This window comes from Grammomys surdaster, unplaced genomic scaffold (genome assembly GCF_004785775.1).
Source record: "Grammomys surdaster isolate TR1022 unplaced genomic scaffold, NIH_TR_1.0 127, whole genome shotgun sequence".
NCBI lineage: Eukaryota > Metazoa > Chordata > Mammalia > Rodentia > Muridae > Grammomys > Grammomys surdaster.
Window position 1 is genome coordinate 8546165 of NW_021604585.1, and position 27440 is coordinate 8573604.

General features: G+C 43.0%; 1 protein-coding gene across 2 annotated transcripts; it reads left to right on the forward strand.

Moving 5' to 3' along the window:
• The first annotated feature begins 6877 nt into the window (after nucleotides 1-6877).
• On the forward strand, nucleotides 6878-22238 carry Rdh12 (retinol dehydrogenase 12). 2 transcript variants are annotated; one of them, XM_028789857.1, is made up of 7 exons: nucleotides 6878-7079; nucleotides 8820-8938; nucleotides 9364-9519; nucleotides 10283-10387; nucleotides 13299-13508; nucleotides 18579-18768; nucleotides 21545-22238. In XM_028789857.1, exons 1-7 carry the CDS (start codon nucleotides 7012-7014, stop codon nucleotides 21645-21647), a joined length of 951 nt encoding a protein of 316 aa, XP_028645690.1. In that variant the 5' UTR covers nucleotides 6878-7011; the 3' UTR covers nucleotides 21648-22238. The 2 variants fall into 2 exon arrangements, with proteins under 2 accessions (XP_028645690.1, XP_028645698.1); XM_028789865.1 differs by having other exon boundaries at nucleotides 10319-10387.
• The last annotated feature ends 5202 nt before the right edge of the window (nucleotides 22239-27440 follow it).

Below are 27440 nucleotides of genomic sequence, written 5' to 3' on the forward strand. Positions count from 1 at the left end.
TCCATATATTCTACTCTAAGTCCTGCCACATGGTTGGTTACCTCATTTTCAGCTTCATACATCTGTCCCCATCAGTGTTCCCAGGTGAATCCCCCTACACCTGATTCTATCCCAGCATCTTCTATCTTTGCCGGATGTCCCACCTTCTATTTCCTGCCTAAGCTAATTGGCCACTAGCATTTTCATTGACAGGTGAAGCTTCCACACAGTGCACAAGAGAGTCTTTCTACACGGTCAAATGAGCAGAGATACTTGCAAATCTGTGTGCGTTACATTACTCACAGTTGCTAAGATACAGAACTGCTTAGGTGCCATGAACAGACGAATGGCTAAAGGAAATATGGTTGCATTAGTTACTTTTTTTACTGCTGTGGTAAGGCCATGACCAAAACAACTTATAAACAAAAGCATTTTGTTGGGCTTACAGTTCCAGAGTTTGGCCAAGCAAAGTCATGGCAGCAGCAACAGCTAAGAGCTCACATGTCAAACCACAAGCAAGAGGCAGAGACCACATGAGGAGTACAATGAGTCTTTTGGAGCCACGAAGCCCACCCAAGTGACACACTTCCTCCTTCAAGGCCACAACACTTAATCCTTCCAAAACAGTTACACCAACTAGGGACCTCATTCAAACCATCACAGTGATAGACATACACAATGGAATTTTATTTAACTAGACAGAGAAACGCAATTGTGTCATTTTTCAGGAAAATGTCTGGGACTGAAGATCATCATGCTAAGTGAGATGAGCCAGATTCAGAGAGACAAAGACCTCAGGTTTCCTCTCATATGCATAATCTAGATTTAAATATAAATATAATTATATATTTATGGAGTCTGGATCTCCCTCTTTTCCTATCTGCATATCCACATATCTTATCTCTCTACCAACCTATCTGTGTATCTATCTACTCACACACACACACACCCACGACAGGAAAGCATTGGGGAGAAGCAACCAGTGAGATGGGAGGAGGGATGGGGGAGGATAGTAAAGGGGCACATATTATAAAGGATATGACAATATATATTAAAATTTTATAATAAACCCCATTATCTTGCTTGCTAATTTTAACAATTTATAAGGGTGGGTCCAGACAAGGGATGGCAGCTAAGGCCAGAGGCACAGACACAGCCAGGGAGTGTCACGGGCCTGGAAGGCTAAGCGGGAGCTCCATTTTTACTTTACATCAAGCAATGAAAGGCTTAGAAGGGAGAACGAGGCACTGAATTCAAGTTCTATTTCATCTCCCAAAGAGATTACAATGCTCAACAAACCCATTTCTCCCACTCATACCTACGTTTCCCACTATCCATCATGACCCTTTATCTGGATGTTCCCCTCCTCACTCCTGGAGTACTCCTTTGGTGAATGGCCCATTCTTCCGTATGCCTCCAGAGAGCCTGATGGAACTGTAGAGAGTATCTCTCTCCTGAGTGGGTTGGGACCTGGCAAATCACCCCTCAGCAGTTGTAATCCAACATCACTTTCATTAGTTCATGCTGGTCAATATTTGGAAAGAAACAAACAGTCTTAAGGCCTAGGTAACAAGCTGGCTCCCAGATAGCACTGACTTATAGATGAATATATTTCTCTTTCCTGTTTACATATAGGCATGGATTCAAGGAGAGTAAAATGTCATTAGTAAGGAATCTTTGCATTATTGCTTAAGGTATATTTATTTTGCAAATGCAGTTGAGCAAGAGTTCTCTAGGGCAGTTCTGTCAGACCATTGTTCCAATTACCCATAGTTGGGTAACAATCCATTCACACTTAGGAATTAAATAAAATTTACTTTACAATGGTTATGATCTGGTCATGATTAGGAGTTCAGGAGAGCTGTACTGGGTGACTCTTCTGCACCCTGCAGAGTTGACTGAGAGAATTCTGTTGGGGTACAATCGATGTTTGGATAGGTCCGGGGAAGTTCAAGAAGGTATTTCTCAAATGTCTCAAGTTTTGTCAGTAACACTGAGCTTAGACTGGGCTACTCTTTCTTTGTAGTCTTAGGACCTCTCTATGGTCCTCCCTGGAATGCTGGTTGGTCATCTCTTCCTCCTCCTCTTCCTCCTCTTCTTCCTCTTCATCCTCTTCCTCCTCTTCCTCTTCTTCTTCTTCCTCTTCCTCATCCTCTTCTTCCTCCTCCTCTTTCTTCTCCTTCTCTTCCTCCTTTTCTCCTCTTCCTCCTTTTCCTCTTCCTGTTCTTCCCTTTCTTCCTCTTCTTTCTCCTCCTGTTTTCTTCTCATATTTTAGGAATTTTATTTGGTATCTATAAATTCCTTTGCATAGGATAGTTATAAAGCAAAAATTCAGATAATAGGAAACTGGTTACATCCGTATACAGTAGAATATAATTTTAGCTATGCATGCAAATCTTGTGTGTTAAATTTCTAATAAGATGACTTTGTTCTCCAGGAGTGATAGTCAAGAGACAGGAAGACTCCTAAGTCAGAACCTATAAAGATACAACTTCCATGGGGTCTGTAGTTCAAGAAAGTAACATGGAGGTTTTTAATGAGAATTTTGGTTTCTTTAAAAACAGAAATATTATAAAAATGTGTTTTCATTTTAATCCCATGTGTGGGATATGGGGCTGCTTTAGATTGTCCACAGCAACTGACTATGATTTGCATTGTGCTCTGGCAGGGGTATGATTTCACCAGCTGCAGATAATTTTTGTGAGTGTGGGACATTTGAAATTCTGGGGACTTTTCAGAGGATATATAAATGCCAGAGCCCCAGTAGGGTGGGACTGATTGGCTGGCTGGTGGTTGGACAGTGATGGTGTACACCTTTAATCCCAATATTTAGGAGGCAGAGGCAGGTGGATCTCTGAGTTGAGGCCAGCCTGGTCTACAGAGTGAGTTCCAGGACAGTCAGGTCAGGGCCACACCAAGAAACCCTGTCTTGAAAAAAACATGAACAAAAGGTGCTCAAAAGAGATATAAGTCACTTGGGAGGCAGAGGCAGGCGGATTTCTGAGTTCGAGGCCAGCCCGATCTACAAAGTGAGTTCCAGGACAGCCAGGGCTACACAGAGAAACCCTGTCTCGAAAAACCAAAACAAACAAACAAAAAAAAAACAGATAAGTCAAACCATTATGACTGTCTTAAGGAAGAGGTAAATCCATATATAGGAGTAGGGGGGAGGGGAGGGTGTGGCTAGTGAAGATGGATGGGGCTGCAGAGAAGGTAGAGGTAGGACATAAGGGGGTTTGAAGAACATTTATATGATGTTAGAAAGTAAAAACAAGTAATATAGCAAGGTCCCACGTCTTCATTCTGAAATATTTCCTGGGTTGACTTCCACAGCAAAAGGTCTTTGTGCAGGCACATTTCAAAATGTTTGGAAAATCTTAAATTGAAAAATATTGAACATTCATAGTGTTTGTAGAGTTTCATGGTAAATATCCAACCAGGACTGCCCACTTTCTACACTTACGTTTTTGCATGCTGGATTTACCATGTGCTTAACGTAGATACGGTATTCCCACAGAGATGACCCAGTGGTCAAAAGACCTTACTGTTGAGCTTGACCTCTTGAGTTCAGTTCCTGAGTCCCTGCTGGTGGAAGGAGAGAACTGGCTCCTGAAAGCTGTCTCTGACCTCCACATGCACTCCACGGCACACATATCACCTCCATAAACAAATATAATTAAAACATTTTAAATACAGTAAATGATACAATTACTCATTGGTTTTACTTCCGCCTGTCCATCAAACTATACTATTGTATTGATGCACTTAATCTACTTAATACAAATGTGATAGGCTTTTCTGAATTGTGTGATATCGTAGCAAGTGTTAGTTTTTAAAACTCTTGATATTTTAAGGTATATTTATTTGTTGTATGCATATAAATATTTTACCTGCATATATGTATGTGGACCATGTGTATGCCTGGAACTGGAATTACAGACTGTTGTGAGCCACCATGTTGGGGCTGGGAACTAAACCTAGGTTCTCTGCAGTAAGTGCTCTTAAATGCTTTTTGACTTGTTCTCATGCACAGATCCCACGTATTGTAGAGTGGGAGATAGAATAGAACTGTGAGAAAGTTTGGAAGGTTGACATGATTAGTTGATCACCAGCATCCCAGACCCTGTGAGATATTAGTCATTTGCTACAGACAATAAGCAGACTATGTTGGCTGAACCTGTGTAAAATGCATGGGATCTAAATGAAACTTTGCTGTGCTCAGAGCCTCTCAATATCACACCTATCAGAGCTGGGCTGTAGCTCAGTGTTAGAGAATGCAGTTGCCATGGGCAAGGCTCTGGGTTCACTCTGTAGCAGTAGAACCAAAAACACATACCAGGATTCTCCCACATGCCCGACAACCTGAAGGACAGTGTTTCCCATTTGGAGGTGAATGTACCCCATAGTGGACAGTTGACAATGTCTGGAGACATTTTTGGTTGTCACAGGAGTAGCGCATAGGCGGTTTACTGAATGGAGCCAAGAAATCCTGCTAAACACTCTCCAGTGCACAGAATAGCCCTTTACCGTTTTATAACCCCAAACGGCACCTGCTACAGGCTAAAGGTATGCTATCTATAGGAGGAAGTCAATCGCATTTTGCCCTCAAAGCAAACTTTTTTTTCTCTTTTTAGAAAGTTGATGTGCTATTTTTACCTTTTTTAAGGTCAAGAAGAGAGGCTGGAAAGATGGCTCAGGGGTGGTTAAGAGCATGTTACTACTATTGCAGAAGACCCTAGTTTAACTCCCAGCACCCACGCTGGGTGGCTTGCAACTGTAAATAACTCCTATACCAGAGAGATGTGAAGCTTACCTCTGTGGATACCTGTATTCGTAGGCATAAATCTTCCCCCATACACATACTTTAAAATAAAATGTAAAAAGATGAAGAAAGAGGAACAACGACTCCTTATTGAATAACCAAGATACAAGCAGAGCTGGTGGCACAGCACACCTTTAATCCTACACTTGGGAGGCAGAGGCAGGCTAATCTCTGTGAATATGAGGTCAGCCTGGTCTAGTACCAGGCCAACTAGGGCTATATGGTTAGACCTCGACTCAAAACAAACAACATCCCCCTACCAACACAAACAAACAAACCCCCACAGTCAACAACAACAACAACAACAACACCTTCCTTCATTTTGGTATAGTTTTGAGTAGGGATGCTGGTGGAGAAGCAAACTGCTCATGAGTAGAAATGGACACATTATTGTATGAAAGACCTTTTAGGGAAACCACTGGGGGCCATGGTAGGCTCCCACTTTTCTCATCTGGATGCCAGGATATGTCATTTGAGGATAAAAAGAGTGGGAGAGGAGGAATGGAAGAAGAGGAAGAGGCATTTACAGTTTCCACACTTGCTCTGATTCCGTGGGCTCTGTTCTTACAGAGTATTCTGGACAGTGATGACATCAGCCACAGCCGTGTGACTCCACTTGACAAACCACCACCAAAGGTCAAACCAGAGAGTAGATCCTTGGATCTGTTTTCTAGAGCATGACCGCCACAGGGCCCACTGCTGTGTCATCCCCCGAGTTCGGCTGACCTGTGAATCATCTGAGGTGAGCGGCCCAAGTGTCCGTGTGGAGACTTGCAAGTGATAATCACTCCCATTGGATAACCAAGTAAACAGAGGTAGCAGGAAGACCTGATAACTTGCCCAGGACCGTACAGCTTGAAGGGTGATGAGCTGGGTTTGAGCCAGGAATTTGAGTCTAGCTTGAGAACACTTAAACACTATATCCTTCCCTTGACATATCACCAGGTGTGTCAACTTCATTGAAGTGTAACGTAGAGCACACACACAAAATGCCCAAATCAAAAGCATCTGACTCAATGAATTTTCACAGTGAGTATCCCTGTGTACTAGCAGGGAGATCAAAGATAAGCACACTGCCAGCCCCACAGGGCCTCCAGCCCCACAGGGCCACCAGCCCCACAGGGCCACCAGCCACCACCTCTCCACCCTATTTCTTCAACTTATTCATTTTAATTTTTGTTTATTTAATTGAGTGTATATATGTGAGTACAGGAATGCACAGGCCACAGCATGTGTATGGAGGTCATAGTATCACTTGGGGAGTTGGCTGTGGAACCCGGGAACCAAACTCAGGTCATTATGCCTGTTTGCAGTTGCTAATACCTGCTGACCCATTTTTCCTGCCCTATTTATTTATTTTGGGGTTTGTAGGGACATACATATGGAAATTAGAGAACATTTTTTTCAGAAGTCAGGTCACTTCTTTTACCTTCCCTTCGAGGCAAGGTACGTATGTACCTCTTGATTCTGCTGCAGTTCCACTTCCTCGAGGCTAGCTGGCCTTTGAGTTCCAGTTTCCATTTTGAATTAGAATTACTATGGTTACAGACAGCAGCCACTCTTCTGAATGCCACATCTGACTTCTACAAGGGGTTCTGGGGATTGGACTCATTGATGGATTTACATGGAAAGGGCTTTGACCCACTTAGCCATCTCTCTGACCATCTCTCTTCCATTTTTAGTCACACATATTTCAAGCACCATTAGGACTTGGAGTTTTTTGTTTGTTTACATGGCTTGCTTTTTTGTTTGTTTTGTTTTTTGGTTTTGTTTTGACACAGTTTGCTTTGTTGTTTAGGCCAGTCTTGAACTTGGAGGCTCAAGTGACCATTCTGCTTCAGCCTGCCAAATAAGTTGATTATAAGACTTTGTCACTAGGCGTGGCTTTTATGAAGCCTGCTGATAACGTTTAACATATTCTATCTTGAAAAAAAAGAGTGTTGGGGGGAACTCCAGTTTTGCCAAATTCTCTACGCCAATATAAGCTTAAGCCCCACCCCTCCAGGACTACATTTCCCAGGAGGCTGTGCTCTGGAGGCTTTTGGATTTAAGTAAGATTCTGAGCACCGCTTAAGCCAGCCTGTTGCTGAGTGTCCCGGAGTGAGAGGAGGCAAGAGTCAACAGAAGCTGCCAGGAATTGGAGCCAGAGAAGGATCCTCGGGCCAGGTTGAGGGTGGAAGCTGCAGAAGGCAATTAAGGCGGTTGACAAGATGCTGGCTGTCTTGGTACTGCTCACGTCGCTCCTCTCGATCTTGTATTTGACAGCTCCATCCATCAGGTTTGTCTTAACTCAGCAACTCAAAGATACTTTATGAAGCTGGTTTCAACTGCTAAAAGAAGAACGAGGGAAGGCTGCAAAGGCGAGATTAGTGCATTTAAAAATAGGAAAGGTGGGGTTATGGATGCCGTTGCTGTGGGGGGAAGAAAAAAAAACCGGAGAAGGAAGCACCTGAGTGGGAGGAGGTGGGGCTGATTTGAATTCGGCTGCTAAAGGAAGGCGGAGTAGACGGCTGTCCTGGCTCTTTGCTCCGATTCCTTTAGGTTTCTCTGACACTTTCCTTTTCTTTTCTGTTCCTAGGTAAGGTGGGTGTCATGGGGACTTCATCGTTAATGGACATCGTTAAAAGTGTCAAGTAGTGGACACTCTGGGAAGGAAACAAACCCTCTTCCCTTGATACTTCTCTCAATAAGTGTTGTGGGAATAATTCACTGGGGATTTATGGAGGTGTCAAGAAATGGCTATTCTGTGTGGAGAATTTAAAATTTGTTGATGATTAGGAAGGCTGGATAGGAGCCAAGTATGATTATGCATGCCTTTAGCTCCAGCACTCAAGATGCAGAGGTAGAGAGATCTCTGAGTTAGAGGATAGCCTGGTCTACAGAGCAAGTTTCAGGACAGCCAGGGCGAGAGAGAGAGAGAGAGAGAGAGAGAGAGAGAGAGAGAGAGAGTCAGTCCCTGTCTTGAACCCTTCCCCCTGACCCCCACAAAAGGAAGGTTAGATACTTATACTGAGGAGAAAGTGTACTTTGTCTTGGCCACCCTTAGAAATAATGTGAATATGTTTGGGCTTCAGGGTTTTTGGGTTGTTTTTGTTTTTTTAATGTAGAAATAATACTTAAATGGCTGGGGAAATTAATATAAATGACATATGGAAAGATAGTATGTATGGAAAATGTGGCAAGATAGTGAGTGTGGAGACTATCTAGCATTGGGTAGACTGAGTGTAGAAAGTGTTTAAACCTGAGGTAGATAGTGTATAGAAAATCAAGCCTGGGATAGACCTCATGAGTGTAGAAAGTGTCTAGCCTGGGCTCAATATTGAGTATAGAAAGTCTAACCTAGGCTAGACAGTGCGTGTAGAAAAAAAGAAAAAAAGGTAGTGTGTAAAAAGTGTCTAACTCAGTATCTGTCAGCCAGTAATGTTCAGGAAGTATTCTAGCCTCTCTGGTCTTGTTTTCAACAAGAAAGTTTTCTCTGTGTGCCAATGGCTTAAATAAAATCCTTAGCAAAGTGCCAGAAAGCCTCTCAAGATCCTATCTCTCTCGACTAAAGAGGAAGCTTGGGGTGGGGGGGGGGGAGTAGTTATATGTCAGCCCAGATGTTGTTTGCTAGTTGCCATGGTAACTATTGTTGCCGTAGGGCTCAGGACCATTGAATTCTCTAATGTGTATTCACCCATGTGATTCCAATGTGGGTCAGAGGAGGAAGCTGACCCGAAGGAGTCTAGAGATTAGACTGATAACATTTTTAACTGATAAGGAACGTCTCCATTGGCTCAGGAGCACTTTCTCTGCTTGCTCAGGTGACCATTTTTAGCTTCTGGACACATGACCTTTCAATTCTTGTCTATGAGCTGGCTTCTACCTCGCCCAACCAAAAAGTGGTCCCTGCAAATTAACTTCTAAGGATGGTAAAGTCTTATGACTCCAAGTTTGGATTTATGTGGCCTTACTTCTTTAATGTGTCTCAGCATGAGGCTGGGAAAATGGTGCTTGTTTTTCCTCTCTTTGGCTATAGGAGGTTCTTTGCTGGTGGAGTCTGTACAACAGATGTGCATATCCCGGGGAAGGTAGTGGTCATCACAGGTGCCAACACGGGCATTGGCAAGGAGACGGCCAGAGAGCTTGCTCGAAGAGGTGAGTCCTGTCCTGTCTCTGCAGGGCCATACCTCCCGCCCTCTTCACTAGGGTTCTGCCTGAATTTCCTTGTCTTTCATCCTGGGCGTGGAGGATCTGATGGGAATTCAAAGAAACTGGAATCCAGGTCCAGTGTGACACTAACTTATTCTGGCTTTGAGCGTAGATCCCTTTTGTCCCCTGTATCTTCCTTATTTCAGAAAGTAAGGATGATGTCTCAGTATAATATTGGTGAAGTCAGTTATTCTAAGGTAGATACTAAGCAGAATTAAATATTAGAGGGTTCTTGGCCCCACTGTAAGAATTTGGAAGTGGCAATATGGCCACTCCACTGCCATAGGGACAGCTTTGAGTATGTTCTACCTATCAGCCCTAGTTCACTTCCCGTACCTCTGCACACATTGCCCTGTTTACTTTGGTTCCAGGAGCACGAGTATATATTGCATGTCGAGATGTGCTGAAGGGAGAGTCTGCTGCGAGTGAAATCCGAGCAGACACCAAGAACTCCCAGGTGCTAGTGCGGAAATTGGACCTATCTGACACCAAATCCATCCGAGCCTTTGCTGAGGGCTTCCTAGCAGGTAAGGTTCCAGCGAGTAGGCAGGAAGGCAGGAAACTAAATGTGGGATGGTTACTCCACCCAGGACATTTATGGCTCTTGCATCATACCCATGATCCCACTGGGCAGGTTTAGCTACATAAACCAGCTGGACAGGGAATTGGCAAAGGGACGGCGGGTGGACAAGCTGGGCAGGATCCTTATCGGCATTTTGCTCCACAGTGGGAATCTTGGAAGTGTCATCTCCGAGTCTGAGCTTGTACCTTAACATAAGGTGTGGCCCAGATTCTGCTCTTTTCTTTCATCCAGAAAATCAGCCTTCTGTAGCTACAGGCACTAGATGAGTTTGTGCCATTGTCAAAAGGCTCCTGTGTCTTGGGAAATTACCAACATATACCAAGAACTGCGGCTCCTTGAGGGACAAGGTTTAGGTGTTCCTTGTTTTACCATGTCTTCCCAGGGCCCATCAATGTGGGCCTGCTCCAGAGTTGGTAGTTAGTATGCATTGGGTATATAAATGAACAAATTATGTCCAGGAAGATATCGACAGGTAAAATTAGAAACCCAATGACAATGGAGAGACCATATCACACAGACAGGTCCAGATGGGGATAGTTACTGACTTCTGAGCCAACACCTTATCTTGGAAGACAGGAGAAAGATGAGCAATAACCATGCCCAGCAAAGAGTATTCACAGACGAAAGCCTAAGCCAACACTTGGGATAGTGACAGGTGGATGGAAGATGCCTTGCTAGCCACAGATCTCCTTGATTGTTCTCAACAGAGGAAAAGAAGCTTCATATTTTGATCAACAATGCAGGAGTGATGATGTGTCCATATTCTAAGACAACAGATGGCTTTGAAACCCACTTTGGAGTCAACCACCTGGGTAAGTATCTTTGGATGACTAAAAAGTGAGTTATATCCTACCTTGTTCTTTGTAGGAAGATGGCCCTGAATCAGGGTTCAGGATCTCCACTGGTCCTCATAGAGCCTCATAGAATCCTCAGAGGATTCACCCTACACTAGACACATGGCTAAGCAGTCAAAAACGTGACTCTGCATTCTGTCCAGAAGCCCCATCTTAGATGATGCTAGGGAGAAAAAATGTCATCCTTGGATGGGGCAGTGGCAATGCAGGGCTTGTTGGGCAGGGTCAACCTGTGGGTATTCAGGAATCTGGATTTGGCAGGGGAAGTAACATCCATATGAGAACTGAAATAAACCTTGGGCTGCTCTAAGTGAACCGTGAGGCGTTGACATGCAAGATAAATTGGTGCTCAGAGTTTCCAGCGAAGGTTCTCGTTAGGGGAGCATGTGGCTTATCCTTGGAGCCTAAGCAAGTGCTATTTTCCCTGACTACCATAGCTTTCCCTCTGTATGAGTGTAAGGGCCCACAGTTATACAGAGATAGTGGAGGCTAGCAGATATATATAAATTATACATACATCAATGTAGATTAGATATTGTCTTACTGCAGTCTAGCTTTGTCTCTTGCTTTGGAGAATGGACTAACGTAGAGTAAGTGGCCAGTTAGCACTGAGTGACTCAATGTGTCAAACTTTATTCACACTCAGAAGGCAGAGATCTGATTCAGAAGTCCTGTCAGGGGCAGCCCTGCTTATACACTGAAGGCCTAAAAATCAGCCATAGGCCTAAAAATCAGCAATAGGCCTGACATACGTGCCTGCTAGCACCAAGTCTTGGGTCTCTCTGGAAAAACACTGAAACAGATAGCTATAAGATATTGTAAACAGGACTTCCGGTCTGAGCCTGAGCATAGAGCAGGTCACAGGCGGCAGCTCCGTACCCAACACCAGAAAACCGAGAGAAAGAGGGACTCCCAGGAGCTTTCACTCAGGCAGCATCCCAGGTAAAAATGAATCACCCGTGATGTCTGCAGTTAGAAGTTCTAATCCAGATTCTGGCCTCCAAACTTATACTACTCAGACCTTTGAAGGGCCACTGACAAGAACATCAAACAGCTAGAGATTGACATCACTAATCTGAAGAAATCCCTCGTTTCGCCGTCTGAAGAGACCTCCTAAAATCTCAAAGATCCTTATTGGACTTGATTTACTCTAGTACAATAGAAAAGGCTGTGTACAGCTCTTGACTGTGTACAACCCTCAAAGAAGGTTGCCTTTACATAGACAAGACAAGGAGGGTTAAAGAGAGCATGAAATAGGTAGTGAAGCCTAGGAAAAATCAGAGAGAGAAAGAGACAGATGAATGCTGGTACAAGAATTGATTTGCAGCCTCTCCAAGGTTGTCAACCCTATTTCCTTCCATCTTGGGACCATTATTTGGGTTCTTTTTGCTTTTTTCTGCTGGTCCCTGGCTCTCAAATAGGCAGACTAACTCTGTGATACAACAGATAAATAATTTGGTAGCAAAACCTACTCAGATACATTATCATAAGTTAGCTATGGAGGACCATGAGACTCAAGATGAGGTTGTTACTTTATACAGGGTGTTTCCAAAACCTATCTCCACCCAACCTAAAAAGGGGGGACTTCTGCCCCTAGACCAAGCAGAGAGGGGCCACCCAGAACCCCCTCTGACAGGCGATCTGAATTCTTGCTTAGGCTGCGAGGGAATATCAATAAAAGATAAAAATATCTATCTGGGTTCCCTGAGGGACAAGCCTGACTGCATAGGGGTTGATGTCAAAAGTATCCCCTCTCCAGGAAAAAGACATCGGGACAGGTATGGCCCTCATGCCTCACTGGACAACGACAGGGGGACTGGAGCCATTACAAGGTCCCCTTCAAATACTGGAGGTCAGGCCTCTATCCCCGCCTTCACAAGTTTAGAATTGCCACAGCCCTTCTATACTTAGAGAAGGGAGGAGATGTCAGGGGCAGTACTGCTTACACACTGTAGGCCTACAATCAGCCATAGGCTGATCAGCAGTGGGCCTGTCATACATGTATACTAACACCAAGTCTTGGGTCTCAGTGGAAGAACATTGAAACAGATGGCTATAAGCTAATGTCAATGGGCAGCTTTTGTGGAAATTTATAAGCCTGAGTGGTCATGGACCTTGTAAATAGGTAGCCTTGGCAGACAATACCAGCTTAGATGGGGGACAAGCGAGTCATAGGCAGAGTCATGGTGACTTGTCCCCTGAACCTTCACCCAGCCGATACTTGGTTCTGAAGATATCTGTATTTCCCCTGAGCACCCACACTCCAGTGTCATTCCCTTCCCCACGTCCTGCCTCTCTGTGTTTATACCCCTGTGTGAGTTAATTATGATTTGAGAAAAAAATAAAAAATAATAAAAAAGAATGGAAAAAAGAAAAATAAGACAAAAAAAAAGATATTGTAAACAGGCAGCTTTGGTGGAAATTTACCAGCTTGGATAAGAACTAATAGTCATAGACCTTGTAGATAGGTAGCCTTGGTGGATAGTACCAATTTAGATAAGGACAAGTAAATCATAGGTGGAGTCATAGTGATCTGTCTCCTGAACCTTCACCCAGCTGACACTCTCTTCTGGAAGATATCTGTACTTCCCCTGAACACCTACGCTCCTGTGTCATCCCCTTCCCCACATCCTGCCTTTTCGTGTATATAACCCGTGTGCAAAAAAGTAAAAATTATGGTTTGATCAGCCTATATTCAAGCCATGTTTTCTTTGCGTTTGCCCGTTTTTTCCCCCATTCTTTCTTAGGTGATATCCCCAGACCCTGTTTAATGCCCTGCTGGACAGGACAAAGTCCTATCCTTCAATCCACATACCCTGAGCCTAGGGATATTCTATCTTTGAAGTTTTCCTTTTGGGTTGCTTTGCAGGCCACTTTCTTCTTACATACCTGCTTTTGGGAAGGCTGAAGGAGTCTGCTCCCGCACGAGTGATAAACCTATCCTCAGTGGCCCACCTTCTTGGCAAGATCTGTTTCCATGACCTCCAAAGCCAGAAACGATACTTCAGTGCTTTTGCGTATGGCCAGAGCAAGCTGGCCAATGTGCTTTTCACTCGAGAGCTGGCCAAGCGGCTCCAAGGTAAGTGTGGAGAAATAATAAAATATTAAGTATCTTATTATTTTAAAAACTATAAAAATATTATTTATATATGATATTTATTATATTATATATAATCTTTTAATTATAAAAATAATAAAATATTTATTTTATTATTTAAAACAAAAACAAAAACCAGAACAGAATCCTTGGTCCAGATTATAGGTTCATAGAAACTTCTGGAACCAGGCTCTTGAGCATATATTTTTAAGTAGTCTTCTGTATAGTCCAGAAAATGATAACTGTGCTTTTTGCTCTGAATAAGTGAGTTTACTTGGTAATAGCAAGCAAAAATAAAAGAATATATAGTGAGTAGCAGGTAGAAGCAGCTGATGGATACTAAAAAATTATCGAATGGTGTGCTAACAATATCTATAAGAGGCAACAAAAGTCACTGAATTGAGAGAACAAACAAAAGATACCACACCACGACAGGGTCTTCAGACATCTAGCAACAGTTAACTGAGGAAGCCCCTTCGTAGCAGCCAGTTGGAGTTCTGACTGAGAAAATTGCATAGAACACAGAACAGCCTCCAAGTGAAAGAACAAGTAGCCTCAGCTGAACATAACATTGTCAAAGTAGCCGCCTACAATGTCCAGCAAAGACCAACTAACCATTGAGACTGAAGCAGTCATTGGAACTCCCCCATTTAGCTTGTGCTCCATGGATGAGCTTCCAGGAGCTGCACTTCTGGGTCCCTGTTCCTTCTCCAGGTTTGTTGTTGTTGTTGTTGTTGTTATGGGATAGACAATAGTAACCTTTGGTTGGAAATACTTTACCTTCTAGTTGTTCTCAAGAACACAGTGTTTGTTTGTTTGGTTTGGTTTTTCAAGACAGGGTTTCTCTGTGTAGCCCTGGCTGTTCTGGAACTCACTCAGTCTGTAGACTAGGCTGGTCTCAAATTCAGACATCAGCTTGCCTCTGCCTCTTGAGTGCTGGAATTTAAGTCGTGGGCCACCAAGTGGCTAAGAACACAATGGTTTTTTTTTTTGTTTTTTGTTTTTTGTTTTTGTTTTTAACACTCTTAGCATTTTTTCCCTCTCCCCACTACAGAACCAGGGGCTATCCTGACCCAGGAAAGGTCAGGGGCTTTTGGAAGACATTTGACATAAATATACTTGAGCTTGAAGGTAGGCAACCCAACTTTCAGAACGAGCTTCTCAGTGAGTTCAAGCAGCATGTAAAATTTTACCAGGACAATGTACATTCCAAGAAGGAACTTGTATGCTGAAAGGAAGGAGATTGTATACAGAATGGTGGGGCTGTCCCACAGGAAGCACTGCATCTAAGAGGTGCTGGAACACTGAAGTCACCTGATACTTGTTACACTTTTGCCTCCTATTATTTTGTTTTGTTTTTACGACAAGCCTTTGTAACAGTCAGAGTGGGTATTATTCTTCTATTTTATGGGTCAGAACTGAGATTGTGGAACTAGCTAGATCGGGTTTATACAGCAAATGGAGTTATTGGTCTGTACCTCAGGAATTACTTCTATAGTTCGTAAAGGGGTCAGAATTGGAACGGGGGCTCCCTGTAAGCCTGGAGCTCTTCCTCCTGTGTGCCTTTCTCTGAGTTCTGCTAAGCTCTAAAGGGGTTCTTGCCTACCATTGGCGAGTTAGGGCTGGATTCCAGGATCCTGGGCCTGAGTTCTTTCTCTTCCATATGTGAGGGCTGTATATATATAGACCTGTTCCTTTCGCTTCCCCAACTGCTTCCTCAACTGTCACATGAGACTAATAATTGTAATTATTACTAATTCTGCACTTCCCTGGGGTCTAGGTAAGCTATGGGCTCTGATGTCTCTGAGTCTGGGGGACTGCTTGATATTGTGAGTAATTCAGACTTTGGGAAGAATAGTCTGTACCAGAATGCCAAAGCAGAAGATTAGGACAATCCTGGCAATGAATATTAACGCCAGGGAGCTTCATGTGCCCGACAACGTATGAGCCTCAAACTGTTCGAATGAGGTAGTCACTACTATTTTCCTCTCTCTACAAATGAAGAAAGGTGCAACTGTATTAAGGAATATTTGTTAAGTAAGTAGCTGAGCGTTCTCACTCTGAAATCTAGCACTCTTTACTCCATGTGAGGTGTTAGACCTTGGTCTGCAGCCGACTAGATATGGCCTTGGGCGATGTATTTAATTTCTCTGCATTTCAGCTTCTTTAGTATGTGAACATCTTAATGTTACTACTGCATAAGCCTCTTTTTAGAGTGGAGATGTGACTGGCCTCTGTCCACTGCTTGAGAAGTCCTCCTGCCTCTGATTAGTTGAACAAGAAGGCACTGTCCCAAAAAGGAGAAGCAAAGGGCGGCACAGAATTGTTTCACCTTGGTGGCAGGTGACACCTGTGTTGGGTAGAGCTGGTATCAGGAAGAGACGCTCTCTAACCATCAGATGATCAAGAGTTTTGGCCAGACCTTTGGACACATTTTGAGGCAGTGAGGAGCTAGGTGCTCAGACTGCATGTTGAAATGGATTAATAAGGAACTTAGTGACTTGACCCGTAACCCTCCCCCACAACGCCCTACGGGTCAATTGAAGATAATGTTTCTTTAAGAAGCCACAGTTAAGCAGCCCGATGACAGCCGGTACCAAACCAGTGTACTCTTTTTTCATAGTTTATTTCCCCATGGTGCCATGTTTCTCAACCAGCCAAGGTTGCATTTACAACTGGATTCATTGTCCAAATGTTAACAGGAATAGCATCATTTGTCTCAACATCTGGAGACTGCAGCAGTCTCCTGCTTGAGTTGTTCCCTAAGTTACTTTGTCCATTTTGTCCACTGCAAAGTGAGCCCAACTTACATGTCCCATGTATCCTTAGTGTCAGAGATTCCAATCTACAAAACAGTGTTGTAGACGGGAGTGCATCCTGGGAATGACTCTGGAAGGACAGAGGAATGTCACCTTAAACTCAGAAGAGCCTGCAGGATAGCCGGAACCAAGTCTAAATGGCTTTGTTGATTTTCTTATCCAGCTGCTCCCCTGACAGACCTCACCTTCATTTTATTTTCTCCCAGGTTTGGACAATAACTACTTTCTAAAATAGTTCTAAGTGAAAAGTTGTCCAAGATTGGTATGTTTTTAAAAAATAAAATGTGTGTGTTATGTGGCCAGTATCATCACATTTTTTAAATAGAATGTGTGTATTATGTGGCCAGTATCATCACATTTTTTAAATAGAATTTGTGTATTATGTGGCCAGTATCGTCACTTTAACTTGGTTGTGAGAGACACTCTTGTTGTCACATCAAAGGAAGCAATGGCATTCTAGCTGTGTCTCTTCTTGTGTAAGGCATCCACTGTTAGAGGTATACTCTGTGTTCATAACTGATGTGGCTGAAGAGCTGGTATTGGATTTATAGAATCATCAGAAGGGACAGTGTGTGATGAGTTATGCGTGTCAGTAAAGGAATGGCTCGCTCTTATTTTACGGAGAGTAGAAACTGAAAGACGAGCACCTTCTGCCTTCTAAATTAAAATCTCAAAGCCTGTGTAGTTTTCATTTAAGCTACTGGGAGACATTCGAGTTATTAGCCCATCTTCCATCACATGGTTTAATATCCCACTGACTAACTGATGCAAGCTGTTAGTGGCTGATTGTCCCAATGATAACTCTGCTAGTAACTGATTTATTTTCCATAAGTAAAGTTGTATAAACCAACAAACCAACCAACCAACCAACCAACCAACCAACCAACCAAACAACAAAAGTTTAAAAAGAGATGGTATAACACAGGCAAAGTGTACAGTGTGGACCTGGTAGGTAAAAAGTACAGACAATGAGGTGGTGCCAGAGTTGTGTTGGGGGCAGCATAATATCCCATAATTTCTACCAACACCCCTCCATCCATTCCTCATAAATGTGCTTGCGCAACTAGCCTCTACCCCAACCTTTCATACAGATTGTTGTCCCAAAGCTTCTCCCGTATGGCAAAGATACTGCCATTAATGATTAACACTGCTAGTTCCCACATGCTTTTATTAGTAAGTAGTATGTAAGCCCCCAGATAAGAACATTGAAATAGGACTTTGCGTTTGGAGCATAGAGAGCTGAGTAGAGACCTTCCTCGGAGAGATTAACTCATCACTAGGCAGGGTGAGCAGAACCTTTTGAAGCCTAGGCTTTTATTTCCCAAGTCCCTTCTTTTAATTAATTCATTAATTAATTAATTTTACATCCCAACCACAGTTTCCCCTTCCTCCTCTCCCCTCAGATTCTCTCTCTCCTCTCCCCCCAACCCATTCCTCTTTTCATTTCTCTTCAGAAAAGGGCAAGCCTCCCGTGGATATCAGTCAGCCATGGCATATCAAGTTGCAGTTACACTAGACCCCCTCCTCTCCTGTTAAGGATCAACAACACAACCCAGTAGGAGGAAAGGGTCCTAAAGGCAGGCAACAGAGTCAGAGATATCCCCTGCTCCCACTGTTAGGAACCCTACAAGAAGACTGAGCTACACAGCTATAACATATGTGAGGAGGGCCTAGGTCAGCCCCATGCAGGCTCCCTGGTTGGCAGTTCAGTCTCTGTGAGCCCCTGGGAGTCCCAGGTTAGTTGATTCTGGGGGTTTTCTTGTGCCTTTGACCTGGGTGTACCACATAGGCGGTGACTCCAGTTCCTACAAGACATGCTAGGGTAAAGATTATGGTGCAGAAATTGTGGAAGTGGCCAACCAATGACTTGCCCAGCTTGAGACCCATGCTTTGAGAGGAAGCTCATCACTGACACTATCTGGAAGGCCAAGACCAGGCTGGATAGCCCAGATACCTAGGGTAGAACCAGATAGGACTGGCAGGAGAAAAAAAAAGTCAGTGAAATGATTCCTAGTGATAGTCTGCTATACTCATAGATTGGTGTCTAGCCCAGTTGTCATCAGAGAGGCTTCACCCAGCAACTGATGAACTGATGGAAACAGATGCAGAGACCACAGCCAAACATTAGGCAGAGCTTGGGGAATTCTGTGGAAGAAGGAGGTGAAGGATTGTAGGAGTCAGAGGGACTCCTACAAAGTGTGTCCCTGGTCTTATTGTGTTCTCTTTGTCCTAGGAACTGGAGTCACCACCTATGTGGTACACCCAGGAATTGTCACATCTGAGATCACAAGGCACTCCTACCTGTTGTGCTTGTTATGGCGGCTCTTCTCACCCTTCTTCAAGTCCACTTGGCAGGGGGCTCAGACCAGCCTGCACTGCGCCCTGGCGGAGGGCCTGGAGCCCCTGAGTGGAAAGTACTTCAGGTAGGAGCTGGCAGTGCCCAGTGGGCCTGCAAATTGCAGCCCCTCAGGAGCTTCACGCTAGTCCAACTCCTTGTGCCCTGATGGTGGAATCCAGGCTCGGGTTGGGTCTGCAAACCAATTGCAGTGAGTTTTCCAAAGACACTTAAGTTAGAAAGAATTGCTTTTCTCGCTCTGTTTTATCCCAGTGTGCCATCTTTCTGTGAGCACCGTTGCTTTCTGAAAGCCGTAAAGACTTTCCCTGTTGGGTTGTGCTATTGCAAGAATGTTAGCGGGGCCCCTCCAGATTTTTTTTCTTTAAGGCTCGGCTGATTTGACATTTGAATTCTTTGGCATCATAAAATGCTAGGGGGAGGTCATGTCTACCCAGTGGGAACCCTCCCCCTCAGTGCTGTCAGGACTGGTCTTGCCTGTTGGTGTGTAGGGATAGAAATTTGGGTACCACATGTAAACACGACTCCACATGTAGCCAGAGCTTCCAAATAAGGAGTCCAAGACAAAGGCTCCCTGCCTCTCTGTGACTTAATCCAGCCTAGTTTGTCTGCTGTCCTTGGCTAAGCGAGGCACCATTTCTTAAGTAAAGCAATCAGGGTAGGCTTAGTGTCTGTCGTGGGGTAATGGATGAGTGGCAGCAGCCAATACTGCCTGAACCCTTGGACTGTGTTTGCCACCCAACTGTGTGTATTGATCGATGCAGTCCTCTCTACCTGCCTCTGCCTCCCGAGCACTGGGATTAAAGCATCATGCTACCACATTCCACTTCTCGATTTACTTTAGAGGCAGCTTCTACCTGTGCAGTCCAGTCTGGCCTCAAACTTAGGATTCTTCTGTCTCAGTCTTCTGAGTGCTAAGATTCCAGCTATGGCCCAGTATGCCTACCTTCTTTTTCTTTTTCAAGTGTAGCCACTGGAGATTTATGATTTTGTATGTGGCTCCTATTTCTGGTTCGCATCCTTTGTTGTGGTTGTGTTTTATTTTTTTTGAGACAGGGTCTGTCTAGGTAGTCCTGGAGCTCTTTCTGTAGACCAGGCAGACTTGGAACTCATAGAGATCTGCCTGCCTCTGCCTCCTGGTTGGCAAGTGCTGGAATTAAAGGTGTACACCACCATGCCTGGCATACATTCCATTAATATTGAGCAAATCTACCCCACAATCTGAGTGCTTATATTATTGCCTTATGAATGTGACAGATACTATATAGTCATTTAATGTGATTTCAGAAAATATTAAATTAATAAGGGATTTTCATGATACAATGTTATAAACAAACAAGCAAACAAACCACAGAAGACAAAGCTGTAAATGCTGGAGATATAGGCCAGCAGTTAAGAGCTCTTACTGCTCTGGAAGAGGACCTCAGTTCAGTTCTCAGCACCAAATGTCTCACAACTGCTTGTAACTTAAGCTCCAGAGGATCTGACACCATCTTCCTGCCTCTACAGGGACCCCCACATGTGTATAAACCCTCACTCAGACACACATAGATACATATAATTAAAAATAAAATCTTTCTAAAAACCATGTAAACATTTGTTACAAATAACATAATGAATAGTGTAGACAGACCAGTCAGTGCTTAGTAACAGTTACTTCAAGGGAGTTTGGGAAAGAGCCAGGCAAGGTGTGAAAGAGGATTACAACTTCTTCTTCTAGGTATTTCCTTATCATTCAAAATGTTTTTAGAAGAACATACATTTATTTGCTGTCTATCTAATTAAAATACATTTTAACAAAAGAAAGACTTCCCCAAACTAAATAGAGGATCCTACTTTTGAATAAAAGGAAAATAGATATAAACTTATGTATACCTTTAGATAAACAAACAAGGATGAAAAACGGCAGTCAAAGGATAGGCTTTTTTTTTTCTATCGGAATCATACTTTACAAACATCATATAGAAGTTTTATAGGTATAAAAAATAGAAGCGTGCCCCATGGGGCATTCTATCTCTCTTCTGTTATTCCTCCTGGCCTTACTCCCTCTGCTCACTTTAAAACAGGACAGTGCTTAAATAGGGCCCACTGGGCACAAATCCCTCTGGTTGGAATTCAGAATTTCTCTAAACTTAATAAGAAAGTAAATGTGGTATTATCTGTGACTTTGCCATCATAGGGTTACAGGTATTTTCACATCATATTGCATAATTGAAGATAATTTCATGATGTCTCTTTTGCTCACAATTGCTTTGAAGTAGCATTCATCCATCTGGTATTATATCTTCTTGTAAACTATAGAAAGAAAAAGCCTATTCATTATTATTTAAAGTTTAATTATGTATGTATATGTGCATACATGTTTATTTTTTAAAGATTTTTTTTCAATTTATGTGTGTAAATGTGAGTATATGCCCGTGTGTGAGGCAATGGAGGCCAGAGAGGATATTGTATCCTCTGAAACCAGAGTTCTAGGTGGTTGTAAGCTGCTTGACATTGTGCTGGGAATCAAACTCAGGTCCTCTGGAAGAGCAGCAAACATTGTTAGCTACCAACTTATCTCTCCAGCTGCTATATTTTGGTTTGTCAAGATGGTCTAATTATAGCCCAGGATAGGCTCAAAGTAATTATGGAGCCAAGGATGATTCTTCCTGCTTCTGCTTCCTAAGGGCTAGGATTACTTAGGCTGTGCCACCACACTTGGCCCTGAAATACTTAAGAATTCATTTCAGTGTAGTTTCTTTAAGTCCAGTGCACATATTTTATATCATTGGAAATCTATTTTGAGGAATGTATTCCACAAGGGCCAGGTTTCATTCTAACATTCACCCTCTCTGTCTACCCAGTGACTGCAAGAGGATGTGGGTATCCCCAAGGGCCCGGAACAAGAAGACAGCTGAGCGCTTGTGGCATGTCAGCTGTGAGCTTCTAGGAATCCAGTGGGAATAATTGGCCTGAAGACCAGGGCCTTTTAAGGCCCAATCCATGCTGGAAAAAAAGGGGGACCAAAGAGAAGGCTGACCTGAAAGGATTATCCTCCTGGCTTGCTGCTGCTGTGATTCCTGCCTACGAAGAGCCTTCTGGAACCCTTTATACACATAACATTTTTTGTGAGGCAAGGTCGTAGTACAGGATGATAGTAACACTTCCAGATCATTCTCAAAGGCCTAGAGAATCCACAGCTCTCTAGGAGAAGAGAGCTGAACATGGGGGTGATAGAGGAGCTTGGGCAGTTGGATCAGTTTCCTCACCAGTAACACTGACATAGGAGCACCAGAACACTTACACGCTCATAGGAGCACCAGAATCACACGTTTCTATACCCTCACACTCTAGATCGGCCTCTTTTTCTTTGAAATGAAATACTAGTCACAACCATGGCATCTGGACCAACTCAGGAAGAAGTAGCTCACTTTGGCCAAGCTTCATTTCTTCCTTTGAGCATCCTGGAGCCTTTTTCACCATGTAGATTTTTTTTTTTCCGTAAACCATTCTCTTTACCTCAATTTTTAGAGAAATAAAGATTTGTGTTTATCTCAATGCCTTGTGTCTTTTCTCAGGGAGAAATGGAAGAAAGGAAATCAGTCTGTTAGTCCAGTGAGTCACATGTTGCTCTACTCAGCCACTCACCTGTACATCCAGAGCTTTCTCACAATACTGTCTGGGCCAGGCTAGGTATTCAGTCAGATCTTTTTCAATGCCAGTATTTTATTATGAGAACTGAGAGAAGTATGGCTTAAAATACAGACCCATTCAGTGCCACTGTGGATTATGATCAGATAGATTTGACACATAAATACAAAAAAAGCGAACCTCTACCAATCCATCTCGATAGACATGGCCCTCATTCCCTCTGGCTCCCCTCTTCTTCTGTGGTATAGCCCTCATGATCTCTTTGTTGAAGGTCATCCAGAAGAGGTAGACAGATGTTCCTCAATGTTATGACCCTTTGGCCCAAGAAACCATCTTTACTGGTCCCAGATTTGAGGCACCCAAAGGGCATCTGTTGATAAATGCTCTCTTTTCCACAATAAAACATAGCTTTTAAATTTTTATTAGTATATGTTAAATGTTCAAAATATAGGTTTAATTATGACATTTTCACACATGTGGATGTAGTGCTTTGATCATATTTTGATCATATTTATCTCCATTATCCATAATTATCTTCTTGCCCCTGGAAATAACCTTTAAAATCTTTATTATTTTTTCTCTATTTGTCTCTGTGTACTTGTGTGTATATGTGTGTGTGTGTGTGTGTGTGTGTGTGTGTGTGAGAGAGAGAGAGAGAGAGAGAGAGAGAGAGAGAGAGAGATTGAAAAGGCTTTGAGATTCTAAGCAAGTACACAAATGAAGTCAAGAAAAGACAGAAGAAATGGAGAACCTGTTGTACTGTATTTAAGATGAACTTGAATGTCTTCTATGTGCTGGAAGCAGGAACAAAGACTCAGAAACATGGAAGGCAGGAAGCAAGCACACCCGGATGCTCTCTGTGCAGCAGACCACACTATGGGTATGGGGGTAAAGATTCACACGTGTGACCCAGACCAGGTCTAAGAGGGAAGCAGTGTGAACAGTAACACAAGGGACAGGCTTGAAGTGGGGTTCACATATATGACAGGGGGGTTGGATATAGGCAGAAGAAGCAAACCTGTGGGGCAGAGGCTGCAAGAAGCTGGTTGTTCTGGCTCCTCCATCCAGGACATCATGTTTATACTGAAATCAGCATTAGATGGTGTAATAGAAATTAGGTTTGTAAATTACCACATGCTGTTTTGGTAGTTTCTTGGAAAGGTTTCTGAATTGATTAAAAACTAAGACGGGTGACTGATGGCATATACCTGTAAGTAAATCCAGTACTTGGGAGGTTGGGTAGGAAGATGGTAAGTTCAAGGCCACCTAGTGTACATAGGGAGTTTTCAGTACTGTCTGGGATATATAGAAAGAGTGTCTTGAAAATGAGTGAACAGAGAAGTACATAAACTGTAAGTGTAAAAAGTGAGGCATAGGCAGAATTCTAGTTTTTTGTGGCATGCTGTTCATGGCTGAATAAGATTCCTGAATCAGCTATAAGCATCCTGTGTCCATGAGTAGAGCTGGCCCAACAATTAAGCTGACACGCTGAGGTTAGTAGCGGACAAGATGGGAAGAACTGGGTTACTGACCAAGTAGGGAGTCACTGTATTAATTAAGCCTTGAGCTGCCCTCCTTGAGACTTCCTGTCACATGATAATAAGTAACCCTCACCATTTAGGTTTGGGTCTTGATAGAGTGACATTATGTTGCACTATAGAGCATTGCTAACAGTTAACCATTTTATAATCTACTGTCAGTCTCTGGCTTTTTATTTTTAGAGGGCTTCTCAGTATGTACCCCAGACTAGCTTGGAGATTTCTCTATGGTCCACACTTGAATTTGCCTGGTCTTTTTGAATTTGCATGGTAATCCTAGGTCTTTCTGGGATTACCAGTGTTTGTCACCACACCTGGCTTCTTTGGTACTTTCATCACTTTCAATTTTTTCATCTCCCAAATTAATTTTGACATCTACTTCACTGTATTTTTCTCTGCACTCCCTGGTCTTGTCATTGTCAGATGTATAAAAAGAATTATTTATTCTAGCCAGCTCATATAAAAGACACATAAACCCTGGTATTTTATTTATAAGCTATAAGCCTAGATTGGGCAGGTTCTGAGTTAGTCTAACTTACATCCTAACCATATGCCCCTTGTTACTTGGTCTTTGAGTCTCTTCCGGGCTGTTTCTGTTCCATCAGCCTGTCCCCAGGGTGGACTTCTCCAGGTCATGTGTTCACAGTCCATCTCCTCTGATGACAGCCTCTTGCTCTCTCCGTCTCATCCCTACCCTACCCCCATATGTTTCTTGAGGCTTCTCACTGGATTCTCAGGTCCCATCTTTCTTTATGTACTGCCCAATCACGGTCTCTAGCCTTTTATTAACCAATAGCTTTAATGTGGGGGCAAGGTTTACACAACAAAGGCTGGTACATATGAGAATTCACTCACCTGGGGGCAACCAGATCTTGGAGTTCAGAACTGATTATTCTCATCAGAGACTCTTAGTTGGTTTTGTAAACCTTCATAGGAGTTTATCCAAATTTTAACGTTCAGCCTATTTTCTCTTTGATCTCCATTAGCTAAAGCAATCGGCCAGAGAGACATTGGACACAAGGAACAGCTTATTCTCCTAGAAGAAGAGTAACTGGTCCAAGGAAGAGTGCTAAGTTTCAGTGGCTTACTCTAGTAAAAATCTAGTTCTTGCTCATGTCACAATCCAGAGAAGAGATAGAGTGGCCTGTGTCACACAGTTATTAAAAGATCAATTTGGTGGGGCTAGAGAGATGGCTCAGCAGTTAAGAGCACTTGCTCCTTCTGCAGAGGACCTGGGTTCAGTTCCCAGCACACACATGGCAGCTTCCAACAGTCTATAGCTTCAGTTCCAGGGCATCTGATGTCCTCTTCTGGCCTCTGTGGGCATCAAGTATGTGTGTGATGCACAGACATCCATACAGGAAAACACCCATACACATAAATATAATAAATTAAACCTTAAAGAAATAATGTCTGTGGCTCCATTGCTCCTCACGCCCTTGAGTTCTTCACCTGGTGTTCTGTGTGGAGCAGGAAATTAGTGAGACCACGGGGACCAGTCATTAAAGACCTGTCTGATTTATAAAATATCATGTACTTGTTTTATAAAATGTATTTTTCATGCTTTCTTCTCAGCACCTTTTCAGTTTCGATTTAAACATGTTTCATTCTGTCCATTTTCTCACAAAGAATTTTTTTTCCTATCTCAGGAAATTATTTCCGTATTTGGTGCTTTGGTAAATGTACTATTCCTACTTACACATAGTCAATTTCACAAAGACAAAGAGTCGAGGTGTTACCAGGTGATGGGAGTTTTTTGAGTCATAGATCATGCTAGGGAGGATTCTTCAGTGTTGTGATTGCCGTAGACTTACCCATGCTCCTTTGAGTAGCCCCAGGAACTCACTGGTGTACCAAGGTACACTGGAGAGGATTTATTTCTTTGCTCTGTCATTGGTGTCCTATGCTAGATAAATATTATGTCTGTCCACATCTTCCCAAGGGAAAAAAAAACATAAGAGAGAGGGTAAGATCAAGAAGAGCCTGTTTCTATCAGGGTAATGTGACTATTGATATATGCTTGCCTGGGTATTAAGAGTCTAATTGCCTGGGATCTACTTTGCCTAAGCCTCAGCCAAAGGCCTCTGGCAACCTAGCCTGTGTCGGGTTTCTAAACACATTGTTCATCTGTCTTACATTCAGACGGAATGCTCCAGTGTTCTTTGTTGTGACATGCCTTTGTGTCATGTCCACACCAGATGTTTTCAGGTCTCCTTTCATTATTATCATTTGATTGCTGTATTTGTTGTTGTTGTTCTGTTTAGTTTTGAACGAGAAATAGGATGAGCTCGTATTTCTGGGGAGAAGAGCTGCCATGCGAATGCTCTCAGTTCAGGTATCTTTCTGCAAGCATACGGCCCCAAGAGAAAGACAAACAAACAGTTTTAAGCTTGAGTTATGCTCTTCTCAAATGTCATGCAGGTCGTTTAAAAAAAATTCACAAATCAGTAGATAGTGAAAATAGAGTTGGCTATTTTTTTTTAATCATTCTAGGAATCACAGAGTTTAAAAAATGGCAACTCTAAAAAAGGTTTCAGTGTGCCATCTGTCTCCCATCACCGGAGCAAAAAACTATGAAATTGAGACCCTATTTCAAGAATAAAATAGTCCCTAAAGCTTGTGAATATCGGAGACAAGACTGTGGAGTGGTAGGGCGGGCAGACACTACCCTACTGGTGCGAGAGTCAAGCATGATGGGAGGACAGGCTGAGTTATTTCCGCAGTGTACATATCCTCCGAGTCAGCAATTCATGGTCATTCACTGCAGGATAATTTGCTGTGGCAAGAGTATTCCCCTGCCACTTCCCTGTCCCGGCAACTATACACTAGGTATTGGCAACCCTGATCGCCTGTGAGAGGGACAGTGGGGTAGTGATGGGAAGTCTTCTCATTTATGTTTTCTACTGGTAATGCATCACCCATCTCCACCGTTTCACCTGGAGTGGACATGAAACACACCAAGTTTTTCAGTGGTAGAGAATTCACTAAGAGGATTTTAAATTTAATTTTTTTATGGTGAAATTGGGGATTGAACCTAGGACCTTGCACATGTCAGGCAACTGTGGTACATTGAGTCACATTCCTAGCAAACTAATAAAACAATACATCATAAAAATAAACATAATTATACACACACACACACACACACACACACACACACACATATATAATATGGGTATTTTTCCCTACATATATGTCTATACACCATAGGTGTGCCTGGAGTCCTTGATGAGAAGAGGGCATCATATTCTCTGGACCTGGAGTTACAGATGGTTGTGAGTTTCTGTGGATGCTGGGATTGAACTTGGGTTCTCTGGAAAAGCAGTCAATGCTCTTCACCCCTGAGCCATCTCTCCACTCTCAAAGGAGCTGAGCAGGAACACTCATTGCCCTCTTTGTCTTTTTGAGACAGTGTCATTATGTAGTCCTGGCTAACCTGGAACTCACTATGTAGACCAGACTGGCCTTGAACTCAGAGATCCTTCTGCCTCTGTCTCCTGAGTTCTGGGATTAAAGGTATGCACCACCATGTTCAACCACATTTTAAGGTTTTAAAATTTACTAATATGTG

What these genes read in the sequence shown, in the direction of transcription:
- Rdh12 (XM_028789857.1), top strand. Translation starts at nt 7,012, where the DNA reads ATGCTGGCTGTCTTGGTACTGCTCACGTCGCTCCTCTCGATCTTGTAT. An exon ending in CAGAGAGCTTGCTCGAAGAG is followed by an intron (nt 8,939 to 9,363) that starts GTGAGTCCTGTC and finishes CTTTGGTTCCAG; the next exon opens with GAGCACGAGTATATATTGCA. An exon ending in GCTGGCCAAGCGGCTCCAAG is followed by an intron (nt 13,509 to 18,578) that starts GTAAGTGTGGAG and finishes TCTTTGTCCTAG; the next exon opens with GAACTGGAGTCACCACCTAT.